This window comes from Eulemur rufifrons, chromosome 18 (assembly GCF_041146395.1).
Source record: "Eulemur rufifrons isolate Redbay chromosome 18, OSU_ERuf_1, whole genome shotgun sequence".
NCBI classification, from domain to species: domain Eukaryota; kingdom Metazoa; phylum Chordata; class Mammalia; order Primates; family Lemuridae; genus Eulemur; species Eulemur rufifrons.
Window position 1 is genome coordinate 42,038,565 of NC_091000.1, and position 22,956 is coordinate 42,061,520.

At 38.0% G+C, this 22,956-nt stretch overlaps 1 protein-coding gene across 1 annotated transcript in view; it reads right to left on the reverse strand.

Moving 5' to 3' along the window:
* Nucleotides 1–22,956, reverse strand: part of SPMIP2 (sperm microtubule inner protein 2) — a 79,972-nt gene that overhangs the window by 27,412 nt on the left and 29,604 nt on the right. Inside the window, exons 3-4 of the mRNA XM_069493260.1 lie at nt 13,535–13,767; nt 2,090–2,148 (exon numbers count right to left, since the gene is read on the reverse strand). Of these exons, the coding sequence (XP_069349361.1) occupies nt 2,090–2,148; nt 13,535–13,767 (292 nt within the window). The remainder of the gene's footprint in view (nt 1–2,089; nt 2,149–13,534; nt 13,768–22,956) is intronic.

The window sequence follows — 22,956 nt, forward strand, 5'->3', positions numbered from 1 at the left end:
ATGTGACTAGTTTGCAATAGGACTCAAATGGGAAAACAAACATCGCATGTACTCTCTAATAATTGGGAACTAAATCATAGCCACACAAGACACAAAGATGTAAAGGACACTGGAAACCAAGAAGGAGAGAAGGAGGGGTAAAAACTTACCTATTGGGTACAATGAACACTATTCTGGTGATGGGCACACTAAAAAGCCCCGACTTAAGCATTATACAAGGAATCCATGTAACAAAAACATTTGCACCTCCTTAATATTTTGAAATAAGACAATAAAAAGAAATAGGACCCAATCCAGAAGTTACAGATATCCAGGGGGTCCACCAATACATTTTTTTAAAAAAAATTTAAACCTAATTTTCTAGTTATTATCTTCATTATTAATTTGGCACTCAACATGTGCAAATTGATTTTGCTATTTTTTTCTTTCATCTGCCCAATTTCCCAATTGAATCCACAATTCCTTAAGTACAGTCTTTTTCATAAACATTTTGCATCCTCGTGCCCTGGTATAATCCATTGCATATTCCCCAGAAATGCAGATAGCCAACATTCTTTTATCTAAGAAAATATTCAAAGCTTCAATGTTTCTCAGATACTCTCCAACATTTTAAATGCAGCAAATTTTTATGCTTTTATCATCTATGCTTATTGAAATTTCATTGATTTTCAGTGGACTTTAATGTTTTTCTTTGCTTAGGAATATGTGGTAGAGTATTTGCAGTAGATACCTGCAATGTTATCTAAACGAATGAAGTGGAATATTTAAATAAGAATATATACTTTTGTTTGTTTGTTTTTTTTTTTGTTTGTTTGTTTTGAGACAGAGTCTCTCTCTGTTGCCCAGGCTAGAGTGAGTGCCGTGGCGTCAGCCTAGCTCACAGCAACCTCAAACTCCTGAGCTCAAGGGATCCTCCTGTCTCAGCCTCCCGAGTAGTTGGGACTACAGGCATGCACCACCATGCCCGGCTAATTTTTTCTATATATATTTTTAGCTGTCCACATAATTTCTTTCCATTTTTAGTAGAGATAGGGTCTCGCTCTTGCTCAGGCTGGTCTCGAACTCCTGAGCTCAAACGATCCACCCACCTCGGCCTCCCAGAGTGCTAGGATTACAGACGTGAGCCACCGCACCCGGCCAAGAATATATACTTTTCATGCAATAAAGTACAACCATTTCTCTATGGCTTTAAATATGGGATATGTTAATAAGTTATAGGAATTGCCCAGAAAGATCTTTTATTATCCTGGAATACTAACTGGCTTTTGACATGGGGTTTGAAGTCTTGTCTCTCTTTGAGGCAGTTTATGTTGTGGTGTTTTAGCAAATAGAGATTACAATATAATAATTTTGCACATGCTAATAATTGTATCCTTCAATAATTAAAAAGGAGGTGAAATAGGCCCCAGAAACCCTCACCTTCAAAAACCTGTAAGACAATATTTAATCTGCAATCTTGCAAAAGCAAGGCTGATTAATTCCTTTCCCATTAGGAACCTGAATCGAACCTGAATCATATGTTACATCTAGATGACAAACCCTGGTTTTGTTCTTTTCCCATCATTTAATATGTCTTTGGCTAGATGTGTTTAATTTTGGTTAGAAACTGCCTTAAGATAGCATGAATTCAAGCCATTATGTGACTTCAGTAGGATTATGTTTATTAACTAAGATTATCCATTATGATGGTTTCCAGGCCAACAGCAAGAAATAAGGTTTTTTCTTTTTTAAACTGAAAAGAAAACTAATTGTTTTTTTCCACAGAGAGAATTATTTATAAAGGTAAAGCCAATCTCTCATGCAATTGCCATTCTTAATAGCTTCAGGCTTCTCTTTTTCTTCACTATAATCCAGCAGTTTCTTATTCTCACTATGCTTGCTTTACTCTTTTCCTCTCCTTAATTAAAATCTAGCAGAAAGTGAAAATTCATTGTGTTTATCAGAAACAAAAATTCATAACTTCACAAAAAACCTACATGAAATAAAAAGTGGTAATATACTTAAAAGTTAAAAAAAAATAACTCTGTTACAAATTTAGGAGGGAAACACATTAATAATATTAATAAAAAACATATTTTTATGTGCTTACCATGGGTTTTGATATCTGTGGGTTATTTTATCAAGAGCAGCATGACTGTGTTCTCCATACTGTAAAAGGAAGAAAATTGATGTACCCTAGTTCCAAGATAAATAGGCATCAAGATATCTAAGGGTCTATATTCCTAGTCAAAAAGGAAGTCACGTTGGGAAATGAAATAGGAAATGCTAAACTCAGTTGAAAGAACGTGGTCTTTTGATTCCTGAACTGAGAGAAAAAAGCACAAGGGGTAAAATAAATATGACCCAATGTGCTTTCCTTTCCCTTTCTGTGAAAGGAAGGATTTTGGGTGGCAAGAAGGGTGTGACATAACCTCTAAGCACCTTGCTCCTCTATGATGCTAAATAAGCAGGCCTTCTAAACCACCATTTACCATTTAGACGCAAACAGTTTAGCTCTCTTCACTTTACCTTCTACTCACAGAATTGGAAAACATTGTGGCAATAACATACAAAAGAGTTGAATTATAGAGGGTCTGTGGTAAATCGTAGATCTGAAAATTTTCAGAAAGCATAACTCAGACTATTGATAAAATACTTGGTAGCTTAGAACCAGTTCCCACATTAAAAAATAATTCCCACACCTTCCCATGTGCATTGCAATGATCAATTACTACTGAATGAATGACATTATATACTGCCTCCTTTTCGCAGGGAACGGGCCAATGAATGGCACATCTTGTGAATAAGCACATGGGATAGAAGTGTCAGATTTATACTGAAAAGGGTTTTGGTCTATAATCATTTCTCAATTTTGCATACTAGGGTTGGGAAACCATAACATGGATCATCCAAAAGAATTTCACTTGAGTTTTGGAATGCATTTTTAACTTACATTAATATAGGATGCTATGTTCATAATATCTCAAAACGCAATATCATATTATGAAAATTTCAACATCAGAGGAATTACCTAGTACTTTTTAAATTATCTTCCCTCTTTTTTCTTCCTTTTCCCTCAAGCTTTGGTTTCCTTATTTACCACTTCAGAGTTATTTGTGCTTGAGAAAGCAGATCCATTTACTTATGTCTTCTCAGGAATAAAGACCTGAAACCTTGATCTCTTCAACATCCACACATAAAATGAATAAACAAAGGAAGAGACAAGATAAACAAGATCACTATTCCACAGAAGTGGAATAGTATATAATAATCTGCATACAATGGAAAGACCATGATGTAGCTTTATTTTTCAGTTGATTCCTGACATATGAGTTGTTGAATATTGCCCTTATCCATTGACTTACAATTAATTTCATTATTTATGATATTTATTAATATCATAAATATTTTACTTGTGGAAAAATTTTCCAGGACTTGGATGATCTTCTTTGATCTTATGCTATTCCCATTTTTAATAACCAAAACTGCATCTTATTAACTAGAAAAGACCTTTCTCAGAAAAAAATAACATCTTTTTTGCATTTCCCCCATAGATAATGTATGTCATAAACAATTTATATAAAATAAGCTGGCCCTTCTCCACCTTAATTTATTAATGAAATGCATCATGATTTATTTGGACAGCCATACTCACTGTGGTGTTAAAGCTAATTAGATTCAGAATCAAATAAATCACTTTCTTACTGCTTAGTCATTCATAAGAGTAAGGAAAAGATTGATTTAACTAGTTCAACATCTTCATAGGAAGAATAATTAGTATATTCTTTTTCTTAAGGAAATCAGTGAGAATCTTTTATACTTATTTTGAATGTTTTTAACTAATAATTATTTGGATATTTCTTACAAAACAATCTTTACATAAATCTAGGTACTAATAAAAGGGAAATACCTGCTAACTGCATTCCGATACTGTTAGACAATTTTTAAAGGTAGTAAAAACTGTTAAATTTGAGTTAAATTAATCGCAGACATTTGGGGCTCATTCTAGTTAAAAATTAAAATCATTGCTTAAGACTTTTAATTTCAAACCACCTCTAGTCTACTCCTAACATACTCAGGAAATCATCTTTTTGCGATCGATCCCTGAGGAATCCTCTTGCTTTGTTTTGATACTCTGAGATGCTTTCCTTACTATATCAGATTTTGACTTTTCTTACTAGAAAGAACCATTTTCCGTCTCTTTAACTATGAGGTCTTTTCTTTCCAGTAGAATAAATACAATAGCAATGTATTTCGAGAATGCGACACTAAGGGTTGGGTTTTCTTCACTAACCGCCCCCCTTGGTAACATGGAGCTCTTAGTACCAAACATTTGAGTTGGAAAATCCCCTAAGGCTACCTTTTCTTATGCTAATGTATTTTTTCTTCACTTGCCTCAATTTGCAAAATATTACTGTTAACCCCTTAGGTATCTTTCTTCCCACAGCCAGTGAGAAGCATTCCCATTGTTATAGCTGGATCACCAAATTGCATAATGTTGCCTATTCTAGACTGGAACTATTGAAGGGAGAAAGGGGGCATAGAGGCCCTGGCATGAATGAAGCATTTGAAGCATTCATTTTATATTCAGAGCATGAGTAGAAACAAAACGACTCTTTCTGAAAAATGTCAGTGTTTAAGGCATGGATTTTGTAATGCATTTTTCTTGTTTAAAAGCAAAAAAAAAAAATGAACTATGTAGAGACCCATACATATTTCATTTCATGCCATGTTATAGAGGAGCTTGAATATCAACATGAGGGATAGCCTGGTTTGGGGGTTTTTGTTGTCGTTGTTTTTAGTGCAGTTTGAATTAATTCATCAACTTCCAGCAAATAGACTAAATATTGGGTTTTGTGAGTTTGTTGACTATGGCCTAGTATCTCTGCTTTCTGTTGAGTATCCAAATAATCAGCAACATATTATATAATGTTTCTAGTATGCTTATAATGCTATAATTCAAAAATCCATGCAGGCAGGAAAATATAGTATATATAGACATTAACAATACTAGATCCCATTTATTGAACCTCTTTGCACCATGTATTATGCTAAGTACTTTGCATACATATCTCAAGCCATTTAAGAACACTCTAAGGTATTACTATTATCCCAGCAGTAGACAGAATTCGAAGATAGCCCCCAACATTCTCACCCCTCATATGCACACATTCTCCCAGATATGCAGCAGAACACTAACCTAGGTGCTGCTGTGAAGGGATTTTGTAGTTGTAATGAGGTCCCCAAATCAGTTGGCTTTACAAAAAAGAGATTATCCCCTGTGAGTCTAACTTAATGAGGTGAGCTCTTAAAAAGACCTGGGCTCTTCCTGGCAAAGGAGATTCGAAGCATGAGAGGGATTTGACGGGAGGGAGGTTCTCCATGCTGGCTTTAAAGATGCAGAGGGTCACGTGGCAAGGAACATGGAGCCTCCAGATGTTGAGAATGGCCCCTGGTTGGCAGCCAGCAAAGAAACAGAACCTCAGTTCTATAATCACAAGCAACTAAAATCTGCCACAACCACTCGCACTTGGAAGAAAGCACAAGCCTCAGATGAGATCACAGCAACACCTTGATTGCAGCTTTGTGAGACCTGAGCAGAGAACCCAGCCATATATCATCCCTGGACTTCTGACCTATAGAACTGTGAGCAAATAAATGGGTGTTGCTTTAAGTTGCTAAATTTGTAGTAATTTGTTACTATAGCAATACAAAGCAAATATAACCCCCATTTTATGGATGGGAAAACTGAGGCATCATAAAAAACAATAGACTAGCATGCAGGTGGAGAAAAAGGGGGAAAACAAAGTTCTTCAACCAGCTACTTTAGCTTGTAAGCCACATTCAATTTTCATTAAGGCCACAAACATAGATTTGCCCTGAAAAACAATAATGAATACTAATTGCTTCATTAATTTGCAAAGAAAAGGCAAGTTTCTATTATTTTCTCTCTATGTTCTTCCAGGGAGATAAACATTTTCCTTATTCATTCTATAATTCAAGATACACTAGGATTTTCTTTTAAAGACAGACTAGAATTTATTTTCTTGGGAACTGTTATGCTTTGTGACAGGTAACCAATCATTCTGATATCGGCCCTTTATCCAGAGCTGGTTGATGATCCTAGCAGGGTCTGAAATTTGAGCGGACTCAACTATTCAAGCTACAGAAAAGCCATACAAGAGCTTCCAAGTCTCTACGTGTGCTCAGCGCATAGTTTCTGAAAAATAATCAAGTGCCCATTTTGCAACTGTACTCACTCTTGGAGTTTTTAATGTGTTTGCCACTGTTCTTAGTTCTAAGGTTAAAAAGTATACTTCCTCCAAGTTAATTGTCCAATTAACTCTACAACTAGGGGTGGTAACTCAGGCACTGTGAACAGTAACAATGTATCTATGTTTCAGTTAAAAAAAGGTAAATAGTTTTTGAATGATTTTACTGAATGAGCTGGGAGTAGAATAATTGCCCATCTAATGCACACTTAAAAATTTATTACTTTTCATCTACAACTTAGTCTCTCAAGAAAGACATTGCATGAGCTGAAAATCGAAGCAATCTCAGTCTCCATTTCTCATCATTTATTGATAATCATCTACCCCATGCTGAGCACCAGGAGGTGGTAGGTGGGGGAGTGTGTTGGTGTCAGTACAAAGACAACTATAATATATTTCAGACCTCAAGTTGCTTAAAGCCATTGGAATGTGGCTGAGCCTGTGCAGTACAATTACTGACAATAGTAGTGCTAAAAACTTCAGCAACAACACACAAAAAAAAACTTTCCCATAAATTCTTCCCCAACTGAAGGAGGTCACAGTGGATTCCTATAGCATGTATTTTCAGGGTTATTTTCTTTGTGTCAAACACAGAGCTGGGTCCATGTAGCAGGGGCCCCCCCATATTTAATGAATTGTTCCTAAACTTTCTCAATTAAGGTTTCTTGGTTTCCTAGAGTCAAGCCTGGGAAAAGAATAGGTGTCTCCAGATTGGTTTTGTTTGCTATGCATTTTTGACAACATAGCTGAGATGCTCTGGGAGTAGTGTTTATTAGGATAATAGGGAAAACTGTAATCATAAATTTACAATGATTTAAGAAATGTCCCCAATGATCTTTTTTAAAAAAAGACAAGATAAATGCCAGATTTAGAAAAACAGATGTTCTAGTATTTTATCCACCTGTGTTTGGAATATTATATCACACACAAGTTTCAGAATTTTTTGACAGTATACTTAAAAGATCCTACCTACGGAGTCATACCACAATTTTAATAAATTGTAACCTTTCTAAGTTACACAATCTTTTCTTAGCTTTGCATATTCCCATCATCAAATAATATTTGTCGAAAAACTATGGCATATGCTTGATAACTTGAAGAAGTTTAATTTTCTTAACAAAAGGTGATGTTTACATTTAGGTACATACTCAAGATGTTATGGCAAGCCCTACAAAAGTTAATAACCACCATCGTGTATTTTTAGTCTTCCTAAATTAAGGGATAAAATCACCTGCTAGCCTTTATATTACACTGGGTTCTTTTTCTATTTTTCCTTCCCACTCCCCACCAATTTCCACATCCTAACAAAAGATGTGAAAATTAGGATGAGTTTGCTTTCCAATGGACCAATAATTTTCTTTAAAGTCACCTCAATGAGAGGGAGAAAGCACTGTATTTAGTTGAGAGGCCAGGTCATCTGGGCTGTGATGTCCAATAGAATATAGCAGCATTGCTGGCTGCCAGCAGAAACACTGCCTATCCCAAATGCATTATTCTGCATGGAACTGCTCTGAGCACAGTATGAAGAGTGCAGATCAGTGATACATGCCGCCCTTGATGGTCCACGGTCTGCTAGAGAAAGCAAGCATCAAACATAAAATTTATTTTCTGAAAGTTCAGATACAAGTAAGATTTTATAAGGAAATTGCTTTCTTCAATGTATTTGAAGAATCCTATAAAGCTAAGCTGTGTAAAACAGGAAAATGTAACATCTGTGTATAAGAAGGTTAATGGCGTTAATATATTATTTTCAAGAAAAAGGAGCGTTATTTGGTTCCCTTAGCCGATGTTTCTCCTTCCTCACAGATGGTCAGCACGTGGCATTCCCTCACTAAAGGCTTCCTATGGTATCATAAAAGATGTTACTTTGTCGAGCACTTAAGGATGAAAGGTGCTAATGTAATTATTTTTATATTAAACCACAAACTGTTAGGATGCAAATAACCATAAGAAGTAAAAAGTGAGAAGTAAACACACGCCCATCTGGGAAGGAACAGCAGCACTCCAAAGATGTGCCTGACTTTAGAAAAGCTATTTTCTATTTTGCTTTTTAACTGAGTTGAAAAAGGAAGCTTTATTATTTTTTTAAAGATCTTCCATATTGATAACATCTGGAGATTAGAAATTTTAATGAGACTCAACATTGGTGGCTGTTTTTATGATTGCTCTAAATGAACCCAAAGGTAAATGAGAATTTGGAGAATTAAAAAAAAAAACAAACCCAGAAATTCTGAAATACGTATTTTGGTGGTCTCCATACCTATCAGCTCCATGATGGCTACACACTTTTTCCAGATGAATTTGAAAAATGGGAGGACATTATTATGTAAGAGCAGTTTGTAAGAATGCACAGCGCTAGGCTGGAACAAAGAAAGAAGGTTTGGCTTGGTGAGACCTCGCTGTCTTCTTTCCCCCAGCCAGTGACAATGAAAGTAATTTGATGATATGTTTTGAAAGGTGACAAAGCACTTATCAAATAAAAATTCAAAATTAAACTCTTACCAAGCTATTTACTATGTCCAATAGGTGGGTGGTATCTACTAAATTTATTTTAATACTATAAATGAAGTATACCATATGCAAATGATGCAAAGTGGGAAGCTGGGAAAAAATTGAGAGAATCATGAAGAAAGGGGTGCCTACCTTCTCTGAGAAGATAGCTGGAATTAACCCCACATTGACCCTGCCTTACAGAAAAATAACACAGCCGTGCACTTTATATACCGGCTCCAGTATATAATATTCTGAACTCATTGTCTATCATTTCACTTCGTACATGCTGTATTCCCCCCGAGTCCCTGAATTCACACAGCCTGGGTTGAAATCTTGACTCTGCCATTTCTAACTGTGTGGCCTCAGGCAAGGAACCTCACCTGTTGATACCTCAGTTTCCTCCACTGTAAAATAATCACAGAACCATCCTTATTGAACACTCAGTCAATGTAGCTGTTCTTATGTTTATCTTCTCTAAATAAATTCATAGTGAGCTAACTGTTCTCGGATGAGTTTATTTCACAGCCATCAAGAAATTCAACATCTCATCAGACGTCTGCTTAAATGTTCATAAAACTGTTCACCTCTCCATTTCACGACGGTAGAATTTGTCGCAGTTAAAAAATGAGGCAGAGATTTCAAAGCCTCAAAAATTTTAGTTTCCATTATATTGTATCACATGTAAATATAATATATTGATGGGTTCCCACGGTTCTCCTTATAATCTTACATAGATTTTTAAAAATTATATTGTATAATATATTAGTTATAATATATTATGATTCATTGGTTTAATATTATCCTTGGGCTCACACCAATGAAAAAAGTTAGTCATCAAGTCCAGCATAACATTGTGATCTGTGGGAAAACCAAGTGACTTAAATTATCTTGTCACAAGGTCAGAGCACAGGAGCAGAAATGGCACCAGGAGGCCAGCTGACCCTGTTGAGGTTTGGGTTAGACAAAGGCCGGGGGAGGGGAGACACAACCAGAAGCAGTTAGAAAAGCTTCTCGGTTTAGCATGGGATTGAAACCAAAGGAATTATTTCAATTGTCTCCATATATTCTTGTAGAAGCAACATAGTTTGGCAGACACCAAATCCATTTAAAAAAAAAAAAAAAAAAGAATGTGCTGCTCTTAAATCTGAAATAACAACAAAAGTAATGATCTTTTCTGGTTTATGTATACATGTATTATTATGGCATGTGTAACCTACATAAGAGTGAGTAGGAAATAGCTAAACATTTTTTAAAAATCCAGAAGAGAAACCTGATCTTGTGATTTTTACTGACCTCTGCAATGTGGGGGAAATTTTTCAGGTGTCACTCTGCAAGGAAGTTATTATCTTCCTGCTAAAATCCAGATGATCTATGGAACCCCTCCCAGTGCCCCAAATAGGAGAGAGCATTCCCAGGCAGGAGGCAGCTGCCCCAGGCATTTTACCAAGCGTCTATGGGAGGTGCCTGGGTTTCCTCTGCCTCCAGTCTTAAATAAACCTGGAGCAGTAAATTAGGAAGAGCAGCTGTTAGAGCTATAAAAATCCAGTAGATGAAAGTTTGTGCTTAAAGTCTAAGTTTTGAGCAATTGCAGTGAGAGACACTGAGGAAGTCTCTGCAGTGAGACTGAAATAAGAAGAGACCATTTTGATTTGAACTATCATGAGATAAAGGAAGAGCAAGGCTTATGGAAGGGTCTACAGAAAGATAAGAACTGGCTGGGTGTGGTGGCTCACACCTGTAATCCTAGCACTTTGGTAGGCTGAGGCAGGAGGATTGCTTGAGTTCAAGACCAGCCTGGGCACCACAGCAAGACCTTGTCTCTACAAAATGTATTTTAAAAAATTAGCCGGGAGTGGTGGTGCATGCCTGTAGTCCCAGCTACTTGGGAGGCTGAGGCAGAAGGATCGCTTGAGCCCAGGAGTTTGAGGTTGTGCCACCACACTGTAGCCTATGCAACAGAGCGAGATCTTGTCTCAAAGAAAAAGAGAGAAGAAATAACAGAAAGAAAAGAAGGAAAAGAAGGAAAAGAAAGAGACATGCAAGAACTAGAGAAAGAGCAGGAAGTGGATTGAGACATTACCCTAAGTGACACTGCACTGAGAAATTTACCAGCTCCCTTGTGAGGGAAGGCATGGGTTAATGCCACCACTCTTGTATATTCTTTATAATGAGGTGCATGTTTGTATGCATGAAGTGCATGTGTATGCATCAGCTCAAGTGTCAATTCGCACACCGAGTCTGACTGATTGGAAGGAGCTACCTGAAACACAGGGTTGATTGGAAATCAAAGTCTGAGCGTAGACTCAAAAAACAACATTGTGATCTGTCTTGGATGCAGAAGGGAAGATGAGCAACCTCACTGACAAAACCTAGAGTGTGATTTTTTTGTTGTTTGTTTGTTTGTTTGTTTTGGAGACAGAGTCTCCCTCTGTTGCCCCAGGTAGAGTGCAGTGGCATCATTGTCGCTCATTGCAACCTCAAACTCCTGGTCTCAAGTGACCCTCCTGCATCAGCCTCCTGAGTAACTGGGACTACAGGAGTGCGCCACAACCCCCAGCTGATTTTTCTATGTTTAGTAGAGATGGGGGGGGTCTCACTTTTGCTCAGGCTGGTCTCGAACTCTTGACCTCAATCGATCTTCCTGCCTTGGAGTCCCAGAGTGCTAGGATTATAGTGTGAGCCACCATGTCTGGCCAAAATCTAGGTCTTAACTGGCAGATAAATTGTAGGTGGTTCATTGCTTATATATATGGTCATTCTCAGTGAATTTTTGTTTTATTATAAAGCTCTAAGTCCAAGGCATTCTTTAAGGCATTGCTCAAGATTATTATCCAAGACAGGTAGATCCTTGAAAACAATTACTGTTAAAATGCCAGGGCCAAGAAATTACACAGATGATAAGCAACGTCCCTCACAGCATATTCCAAATAAAACCAGCTTTTGCCTGGGCACGGTGGCTCACACTTGTAATCCTAACACTCTGGGAGGCTGAAGCGGGAGGATCGCTTGAGCTCAGGAATTGGAAATCAGCGAGCAAGGGCGAGACCCTCTCTCTTAAAAAAAATAAAAAATAAAAAAAAAAAAGCCAGTTTTTTAGTGTGCCATAAGTTGGGGAAGAAAATCATTGTATGGCTCATACTCAGTCCCACAGAGCCCAAGAGGACACTGCTACCCAGCAGGGCAGTGATGAAAAGCACTCTGCGAAATACTAACTAAAAGAATGGAATAAATACCTTGCCGGAAGGCTGACTCAGAGGTGTCGTCTCTTTTGAATACCCAGCTTGCTTTAAAGACCAAGGAATGCTTGATTGCACTTCATCTGAGCAGAAAAATGGGTTCTTAAGCTAAAGATGAAGGAGGAAGAGGCTGTACACACTCAAGAAGCTCTGACAGACCGAGGGCTGCGTACCAAAGCAAGGCATCACCCAAAGAGAAACAGCAAGGCAACAAGAGTTCTGGACTCTAGTCAAACCAGCTGCTTTGCTTTGGGTTGTACTTTTCTTCCTGGTGGCCATTTGATATTTAATCGAATTTCTGATTTTCATTTTTATTGCCTAAGTGGACTAGGACACAGTATAAGACACTGAACAATCCTTCTGTTTAACTGATACTGAGTAACATTAAATACAACGACAATTAATACTAATAGCTGAAGTCTGGATGTCAATCACGTGCCAGGGTCACACTTAGTGTGTCCTTGGGTTCTCACATTTAATCCTCACAATATTAAACACACGCAGGGCTTGCTACGTGCCAGGCACTGCTCCTAGCACCTTACAGATATTAACTTGTTTACTGTTTACAGCAACCCGATAAGGTAGATACTGAGATTTCATAATGGAGAAACTGAGGCACGGGGGTTAAAGAACTTGACCAAGGCCGCACACAGCTAGTAGTGACAGAACCAGGATAGGATTTCAGGTGATCCTGCGGAGTGGGCCCCCGAACACCGCCCACGTGGAAGATCAGGGGACGACGATGCAGAGAGGTGAACCCCTCTGCCCACGGTCACAGGGCTAGACCTAAGTCAGAGTCTCACCTCAAAGACTGAACTTCCAGCCACTCCCCCGACTGCTGTAGTTTGGGCCAAAAAAAAGGTTTTTTCTTCTGTTAACATTTACCAGATGAGACTGTCCTATCCTGCCTTAAGAATTTGAGGAAATCCAGTTATTGCATAACTGATACATTTTCAGACAATGCAAAGGCCTGCTGGAAAGAAAAAACATCTGAATTCTCAGATTTTACGTCTAAAAACACTTGCACTGTTTTTTCTGTTTCAGAGGAGACTGCTGAGCTCGTGCCTATGTCCACATCACCAAAAGGAAATACGACAAGTTTTCTAAGAACCCTCTGACAACATCCCCTGAATTACCTGACACAAAGGCATCACCAACACGGTGGATTTTAAAGATCTGAGACGCGTATGTCCGCTTCGTGGGTTACATCCCACGCAGGCTTCTCCCTTCCCACCACCCACTCACACAGCAGCGCTAGGACGGGGGACGTGGGAGCGTCTCAGCACAAATGTGAACATGCATGCATTCCAACACCAAAACAAATGCTTTTGCATTATCCATGACTTCAGTTCCTTCATGCCCCTCCTCTCCTATATTGAGGGGGGCTAAAGGGGCCTTGTGGGAGCAAGGACATTTATTCACACATTTGCCTTTTTGCAAAACTCAAAACTCCATTAATTCTCAATGATTGATCAAACACCTGCCATCATTTCCTTGGGAAGAACTCAAGTCAGAAAACAATATACGATGCAGAGCATCAATTAAGGGCAATACCTTGATATGAAAGCCGCTCTCAAGTCTGGATTTGTTGATGAAATTATACTCTTGCACTCCCCAGCCAACTCCACCAACGTACTCGTGTTTGTATCTCGCTGGCATGCTTTGGTCCGAGGCCGGCCTCCATAAATATCTGAGATCTCCGGTTTTTTCCAATGCTGGACGCTTTTCTCCTATGTAGGAGGTGGGCTGGTGAACTTTAGGTAGATGCTCCTTTATATAATCTGGACCTTAAAAAGAAAAAGAAATACTTTTAAAAATATTCCACACGTTAAGATGCTTTCATTATTTTAACGGCGGAAATTATGATTATATGACACTATGTTCTGGGTGTTGTTGTTTACCTTTTAGATGTGTTAATTCAATTAATCCTTACTAATAACCAAGTGAGCTAGGTAGAATTATTTTCCTCAGTTTATAGATGGGAAAATGAGGGACAGGAAGACGGGTTGGTTACTTGTCCAGAATCACAGCTAACAAGCTCTTGAGACCCAGGCAGGCTGCTGTGATGGTTGGGCTCTCAGCTGCCTCACTAAACTGCTTGAATTATAACCAACTTAATACTGACATGTTTTATAGACTAAAATTTCTCACACATGCCTCATTTGCAGGATGTAGGCCTTCATATACTGGGGTGTTTTATCTAGTTAAGATCTGAAATAAGAATTAGAATTGTAAAGTGGAGAAAATTATTAGATGAGAAGGATAACTTATAACAAATGATGACCAAAGGCAGGGGTATTTAATAAATGTGTTTTAAATGTAAAACAATGAACAAAGAACAATCAATGAATCGTGGAAATGAGTGAAACAAGCAAAAATAAGGTCTGGGAAAAGATCACTTTTTTTTTTTTTTTTTTTTTTTAAGAGAAATAGGGTCTTGCTGTGTTGCCCAGGCTGGAGAACAGGGGTTATTCACAGTCATGATTATAGCACACTATAGCTTCAAACTCCTGGACTCACTCCATCCTCCCGAGTAGCTGAGACTACAGGCATGTGGCACCGAGCCCAGCTGAATTTAGTATTTAAAGTTGAGGGCGTGAAAGTGTAAAGGGGAGCTAAGACTTTCTGGAAGAAATGGTACTGATTAAAAATAGAGGAGCTACTGACCCAAGGAGAATTTCAAAAGCCCCAGAACCAAAATGGGTAGGATTGTACGGGTAGACTGGGTAAACAAAGAAGAAACTTCATTCCTGTTACCAAAAGTTGACCAAAGACCTGGGAGGCGGAAGCTGTGCTGTGGTCACATCACCACCTGGGCCCTGCCTGGCCCTGCGGCTCCTTTCACCTTGCTCTTGGACCCAGGTGTTCAGCATTTACAGGGAGCACGAGGTGGACGAGGGCTTCACTCCACCGTCCCTGGCACATGGACCAGGTACTCCAGTCATGGTCAATGTGGTAACAGGTCTGTGCTTAGGAAAGTTATTCTCAGCTTTCCGAGGAAGGAGAAAATGGGAGAATTCTTCAGAAACACGACTTTGGCGGGTGTTTTCACAGCTTCCTAATCACTATCACTCCCCACAATGCATTGAGTATTCACTGAGTGGCTAATTTCCCCTGATGAATATATTGTGCTTTCAATTTTATTTGCTTCAGATTTTCACTCAGCTGTAACTACTTTGGTAAAGTATAGCATTGTCAGAGCACGAAAAACTATCTTCTCTCCCCATAAGACAGGTGTTGGAAATTTTATCTACAAAGCTCCTAACCCAAGGACGTTTTTGCAATCTCTTCTAAACAGAGTCAAATATAGTAGAACTACGCTAGTCTTGCTGGCATTTCAGTGTATGTTTAGGACAGCATTTTCCCAAATGTTTCATCAAATGCTGCTCTTGTGAGTGCACCGTGAAGGTATACGTGTGTGGGCAGAGGGGAAGCTCCATAGTCAAGTCCATTTGGGAACACTGCTTGCCACATTTGCCTTTTGGATATTCACAGCACATGAAAATATATTAAGAGTTCTGAGAAGTCTCACGGTGAATAAACCTGTATACAATTATATAATCCATTATTTCCCAAACTCATTTAAACATTTTTTTTCCTACTGGTCATTATATGCATCCTACAGACACCAAAACATTTGAGGAAATATTGACCCTCTGTGTAATGTTTCAGTTATCTTTAAAATTGTCATCACCACATACTACCATAAATGTGAGAGCAGATATATATCTGTAGTTCCTTTATTGCTATGTGGACTGTGATAACTTTTTGAAAATAGCCATTACATGCCAGCTATCTTAGTTTCTGCTGCTATAATAAAATACCTGAAGCTGGATAACTTATAAAGAAGAGAAATTTATTTTCTCACAGTTCTGGAGGCTGAGGAAGTCCAAGATCAAGGTGCGGACGGGTTCTTTGTTTAGTGAGGGCTGCTCTCTGTTTCCAAGATGACATCTTGTTGCTGCAACCTCGGGAAGGGAGGAATGCTACGTCTTCACCCAACAGCAGGCGAAGGCAAGCACAAGTGAGCTGAATGCTGCCTGATGCCTCCTTTATAAGGGCCTCAATCCCGTTTGTGAGGGAGGAGACTTCATGGCCTAATCACCTCTTAAAGGCCCCACCTCTTAATACTATCACATTGACAATTAAGGTCCAACACCTGAATTTTGGAGGGAACACATTCAAACCATAGAACAAGCGGAGTCAAAAGCACTTGGTTTTAGAGGATATGGTGAAAGGTGCACATGCTTTGCAACCAAAATATGTGTGTGTGTCCAACAAACTTCCTCTCCTCCCAACATTTGGAAAAAAGAACCCAGCTACAATGTGTGTCAATAGAGAAGGAGAAAATTCCATCTTTGAGGCAAATATCTCTTTCTGACCTCTTCTCTGCATTTTCATTGTCTCAGTAAGTTCATTCATTCATTTATTCTTTCACTGACTTATTTATTCATTTGGTCAACAAATACTTACGAACAGCTACTCTATGTCAGGCACTGTTCTGAGTGCTGGAACTATAGCAGTGAATGGAGCAGAGGCTCTGCCTGTATGGAACTTGTATTTTAGCTGCCAGGCAAGTGATAGAAGAAAACAATCCTTCATTGTCTTTCATCGGGGTTATCACAACAGCTTCCTAACTAGTCTTGGCTCTAGTTTCCTTTCTAATTCATCTTCCACACAGCTCCAAAGCGTGATCTGAAACCCAGACAATATCAACTACCTCCTTTTGTAAAAAAACATAAGATGCTTTTCTCCAATGCTTGTAAACTTGTGTCCACCTGTGTTTCTCAGGATTGCAGAACAGTTTTCATAATCTGACCACAATACCTTCCGTAACCTTTTCTCATTATTAAAACAAACTTTACATGCTTCCTTTTCTAGAAAACATCCCTAATCCTCCCAGGTCAAAATTAGAACATCAGCATACTGTACTCATGGTAGTTTTATTGAATTTCATTTTTCTTTTCTATACCAAACTTCATGGATCTTCTCCATTTGTAAGCTCCTAGAGGGTAAGAGCTATATCTTTATCTCTGTTAACTCTTAATTGAAAGCACAGTGCTTTGAACGTAGGAGATCCACACAAGCAACGTGTGTTGAATAAATAAGCAAATTGTTGACTGAGTAAATGAAGGAAAGAATTCCATCAGAAGACTGAAGATACAGAAAGTCATATTGGAAGAGACGCAAGTACTTCTTTAAATATCTAACAAGCAATTTAATTTTCAGAACTTCCTAAACAAGGGGTGGGGAACCTGCGGTATTAAGGCCACATGTGGCCTTAAGTGAGGCCTTTTGACTGAATCCAAATTTTACAGAACAAATTCTTCTATTTTTACTAATACATTTTTGTTCATCTTTTATATTAATATTTTATTTTTAAAATGAGTGCATTTAAAATACCCCAAAGAATAAGATAAGTTTCAACAAAATAATCCTCCCAGATTGACTGGCACAATTAGAACATTAGAAGCCATAAGGGCTAAATTGACGGCTGCTACACTCATGATTTAGTTCTAACTTCCCCTGCCTGATTGGCACCACTACTGCACGAGCCTGGCTGGCAAGAGTTTATGGGGGTCGAGTACGACAGTCTGTTATCAGCTTTTGACAGCGGTGCACTGTATTTCTGTCTGAAGTGGAATTTTTGAATAGTTGCACAGCTTGACAGTATTTTTTAATTCTGTTTGCTTAACAGCCCATCATGTCAAAGACGACCAAGAGAACGCTGAAGGAAGAAAACAGACTTTTTAATGAAGATTGGGAATTACAATATTATCTTGTTTCTGCTAAAGATAAGGTGATTTGCTTGCTTTGCGATACTGCAATATCAACATTAAAGAAATTCAGTGCTCATCAGCATTATAACACTCATAAGGACCACAAATATTTTAAATTAGAAGAAGAGGCCCAAAAGGTTGTATTGTAGAAATTAAAGGAAGAAAAGCAAAAGCAAAGGCAATTTTTTCAAGCAGCAATAAGACCTGGAAATAATGCCACTGAAGCAACTTGTAAAGTAGCTTCTATACTTGGGGAAAAACGGGAAGCCATTCAGTGACATGGAAATTGTGAAAGGATGCATTATTGCAATTGCAGGATGCTCAGACCCCAGTAATGTTTCAAAGCACAAATAACTGCCTCTTTCAAGGAGAAACATAACTGATCGGCAGCATGAATTAGCCTTCAACTTAACAAAACAACTTCATGCAATACTTCAATAGGAAAATATATATTATTCAATTGCTTTGGATGAATCAACTGATACTACTGACTCAGCCCAAGTTCTGTACTTCAATTATGGTCATAGCAGAAGATTTTCTTTGTTACTAAGAGTTATTCACTTTGGGCACTCTTGTGAACATAGCACGGGGAATAGATATCTTCAACAACTTTCAAGATAAATGTCATGAAGTTGGACTGAATTTGGTAAATTTATTTAATTTTTTTTTTTTTTTTTTTGAGACGGTCTCGCTCTTTCTCCCTGGGTAGAATGCAATGATGTCATTGTAGCTCACTGCAACCTCAAACACCTGGGTTCAAGCAATCCTCTTGCCTCAGCCTCCTGAGTACCTGGCTAATTTTTCTATTTTTAGTAAAGACGGGGTCATGCTTTTGCTCTTGCTCAGGCTGGTCTGGCATTCCTGAGCTCAAGCAATCCTCCCACCTCAGCCTCTCAGAGTACTAGGATTACAGGCGTGAGCCACCATGCCAGCCTTAATTTGGTAAATTTTAGTGAGTGTATGTACAGATAGTGCATCTTCCATGACAAGAAAACATGAAAGTTTTATTGTACAGATAAAAAAAAAGTATTAACAGATCCAGATACTCTCATTTCTTTTCATTATATCAAACATCAGCAAAATCTCTGTGCTAAAACTACTATTTTAAGTAACACTTTGCAACAAGTTATAAGTATTGTTAACCATATTAGTGCAAATACAACAAGGCATTGTCAGTTTCATAACATGCTAAAGTTGAACAATGAGCTATTCAGTGTGGATTTGCCATATCATTCTAAAGTGCATTGGCTATCTCAGGGACAGGTGTTGGCCAAAATTTTACCTCTGTGATAGCAGAAAGTTAAATTTTATGAAGAACAAAATCAGCAATGTGAATTATTAAAAGAAGATTTCTATAGGAATGAAGCATTTCATTTCTGTGTGATATCATGTCAAATCAAAATGACTTGAATATTTATTTGCAAGGTAGAACTAAGTGTATATATGATATGTGGCCAAAAAGCCAAGCATTTCAAAAAAAGCTATCTTTTTTCAAAACCACTTCTTCTTCCAAAGGAAATTTTGGATGAATATTTTCCCCAGTTAGCAAAGGTCATTGATGAGCAGGATGATATATGTGAATCATTTGAAGAATATGCAGCTGTCACAGACCTATTAATTGGCGAATACAATGAAAGATTCACTGACTTTAGGAATGATGACATCACACTCAAATTAGCATTTCTGTCTCACCTAGTTGATATCACCAAAGCACCTAAAGAACTATAGATGGAATTGATTGAGCTCTCAGTAGATGACATTTTAAAGTCATTGTTTGATGCTAAGAAAGATCCAATGGAATGAAATATGGAAAAATGTAATAGAATACCCACCCCTTCAGCAACATACCTGAAAAATGCTTTCTTGTTTTTCAACCACTCACTGCTGAGAATCTACATTCTCCTACCTGACCCAAATCAAGATGCCTTTAAGGTCACAAACGACTGATACCCACCTAGAGGAAATTGAAACTGAGGACCTCCATGCTGCAACTAAATATTCAAATGCTTTCCAACAAAAAGCAGACACAACAAAGTCATTAATAGGTTAGTTAACTGTAAAATTAACAAATAGTTTTCATTTTTTGAAGTTATTAAGTACACAGTAGTTAGATTGTTGTAAAGTAATGTACATTTTAAGGTATCTCTAATTGAAGTTTCTTGAATGCAACCTTATTTGGTTACAGCTGAATTAATGCAGCCTTCCAACATGAAAAGGTTCCCCACCCCTGGCCTAAACCCTCCTATTATGGACTTCTTGGTAAGACACTTAAGGTCAGAGGAAGAATTGCTTTTCACAACATTTATTTTTAATAGCTAGAGGCAGAGAGGAGGATGAGAGTTCACAGTAACATTACTTCATTCTATAATATTGCCGTATGAGGTCAGTCCTCCACTTCAGTGACCAAAATGAAACATACCATGGAAATAAATCAAAAGGAATGAAGTGGAACACAGAAAGGAGTATTTCAGCAAGAATATTTGATAATCTGTTGACAACATGGGCATAATTTGCCCGTTGCAGATGTGCAGTGCGGAACAGCTGGCCTTGTCAGGGGAGTGAATCCACGGCAAGAGAGAGAGTGTGGTGGGGGCAATGTGAAACTGTGAAATGAACTCGAGTGGACCCATCTGACTTGTGCATAGGGGAAAGAAGAGAGGAGACAATGTTAGAGACTAATTACTACAACTGCTAATATCAGTAAGACTCTCTGATTCTGAGAGTTATCACAGAATGGACTCATGGACTAGAAAATTTTTAAATGTTGCATTTCAATTCAGTTGATGCAATTATGCAAACAGTCTAAACCATTGCAAGAATTGAAAGGCTCAGCTGGTCAATTTTCTGAATGAGCCAAACACACATCAGGTAGTAACATCCTCGCTACATACATTAGTTCTTTTCTCAAATGATACACCTTCTGCATTAGGAGCAGCAGTTACTGCTTCCAGTAAACTCACAGGATTATTGGTCAGTAAGATAACAGATATCATTATGCATAAAATCATAAATTGGAATTTAGAGTTACAAAGAATTAGAGAATCCACTGGACACTTATGCACAGTTCAACCAATGGTTTAACTAACATCGGTAGCACCCTGCTGTGAGCCTGGCACTGGGTCAACATGAACAAAGATTGTTGTGACAAGCACTCTGGTTTTCTGGTCTCCTGTACAACCACAAGAAGACCATGCTTACCTCCTTTAGGAAACATTTTCTGCTCTACATGACAGACACTATTATTCACTGAAATTTTAAATACACTTTGATCTATGTTTCTCTGTGTGCTTAGGTTTCCTAGCTGTTTCATGAGTATGTGTCCTGTCTCTTTGCTTGTCAATCAATCCCTTATTGGTCCCCTTTAGGGACTTGCACTATCTCCCATCTGCTTTGTAACTTCCATAGAATTCTGGTCAGTGCAATGCACCCAGCAAATGCTTGGTAATATTTGTTTAAAAGAGTGACTGCTTTATCATTAAAGTTGCTGATGTAATCCAAAAATATAAAATTCCACATTGTTTCTGGTGAGTAGAGAAAGAAAGTAGGATCATAGGAGGGATTGAAAAAGAACTAATTGATTTTCTTCTTGGAAAAGTTGATATTGCCCTACAATTCTCATCTTTAGTATATTTATATTAATAATAAACAATGTTAAAAAATACTAAAAAAAAAAAAAACCAAAAACGAAAATCGTGTAAGTATCTTGAGATTTTTACTTGGAAAATAAAGCTGACAGATTCATCTTGACAAAATTTTGCAACCAGGTGACTCTCCACATATCCATCTCACCTGAAGGAGAAATCTAAGTAGATAATTAATAAATGACATTTTTTTTTTGGCTTGGAATTTTTCTAGTCAATTTTATTATAAGAAATTCTTATCTTTCATGTAGATTTCTTACCATTGTAGAAATTCCATAAAAAATAGCAAGATCTATGTATGTAGAACTAATAAAAATCCACCAGAATACTGCAAGTAACAGGAAATCCATTGCAAAATAGATTAAATAATAAAGGAAAATTCTGTCACACAATAAGGTATTCTGAAGGAGGAAGAATTGGGGGCTGTTTAATTTAGTAGCTCAATGATGTCTTCGGAATCGCAGGTTCTTTCCACCTATGTATATTGTATCCTCCATATATCTTCAGGTAAGTTCCCCCGAGGCCCCAAGGAGGCTATCATGGTTTCAGATTTCATAGTCAGAAACTATAATGTCCAAGAGGGTATGTGTGTGTGTTTAATCAGCAGGGAAGCCCTTCCTAGAAAACTCCAGATAAAATTTTCTTTCATTTTATTTGCCAGAATTGAGTCATTCATTTCTTCCTAAAACCAAGCACTAGCAAGGGAGGTTGGGGTTTCAATGACTGGCCTGGATGATTCAGAACTTAATCCTGAGTCATGTGAGGTGAAGGTAGACACCCAGATAAAGTGGAGGCTCTCTAGAAAGGGAGAAAGATGTACTAGCCTCTTTCAGTTACAAAGCAGAAAGGAAAACATTCCTCACAGAAAACACACACACACACACACGGAACTTTTAGCTGCTGCTTTGCAATCTCCTTTTAAGATCACATGAAATTATTTGAATTTACTACTTTTCTCTCCTTTGGTCTTTTTTTTTCTGTTTTTCTGTTTTTTCTGGGTTTTTTGGTTTGTTGTTGTTGTTTTGGTAATCTCGAACCCCCGGGCTCAAGCAATCCTCCCACTTCAAGCCTCCAGAGTGTCTGTGAGTACAGGCACGTGCCACCACATCCAGCCAAGATTTTTTATAATTATTATTTTTTATAATTATTTTTTATTATTATTTCAGCATATTGTGGGGGTACAAAAGTTTAGGTTACGTATATTGCCCTTGCCTCCCCACCCCCCAAGACAGAGGTTCAAACGTGCCCATCCCCCAGACAGTGCGCATCGCACTTATTATGTATGTATACACCCATCCCCTCCCCCACCCACATCTGCCCGACACCCGATCCATGTTATTCCTGAATGTGCTCTTAGGTGATGATCAGTGAAACCAATTTGGTGGTGCTTATTTTTCCATTCTTGGGATACTTCACTTAGTAGAATGGGTTCCAACTCTATCCAAGAGAACATAAGAGATTCTATATCCCCATTATTTCTTATAGCTGAGTAATACTCCATGGTATATACTCCCTATGTTGCCCAAGCTGGTGTCGAACTCTTGGCCTCAAGTGA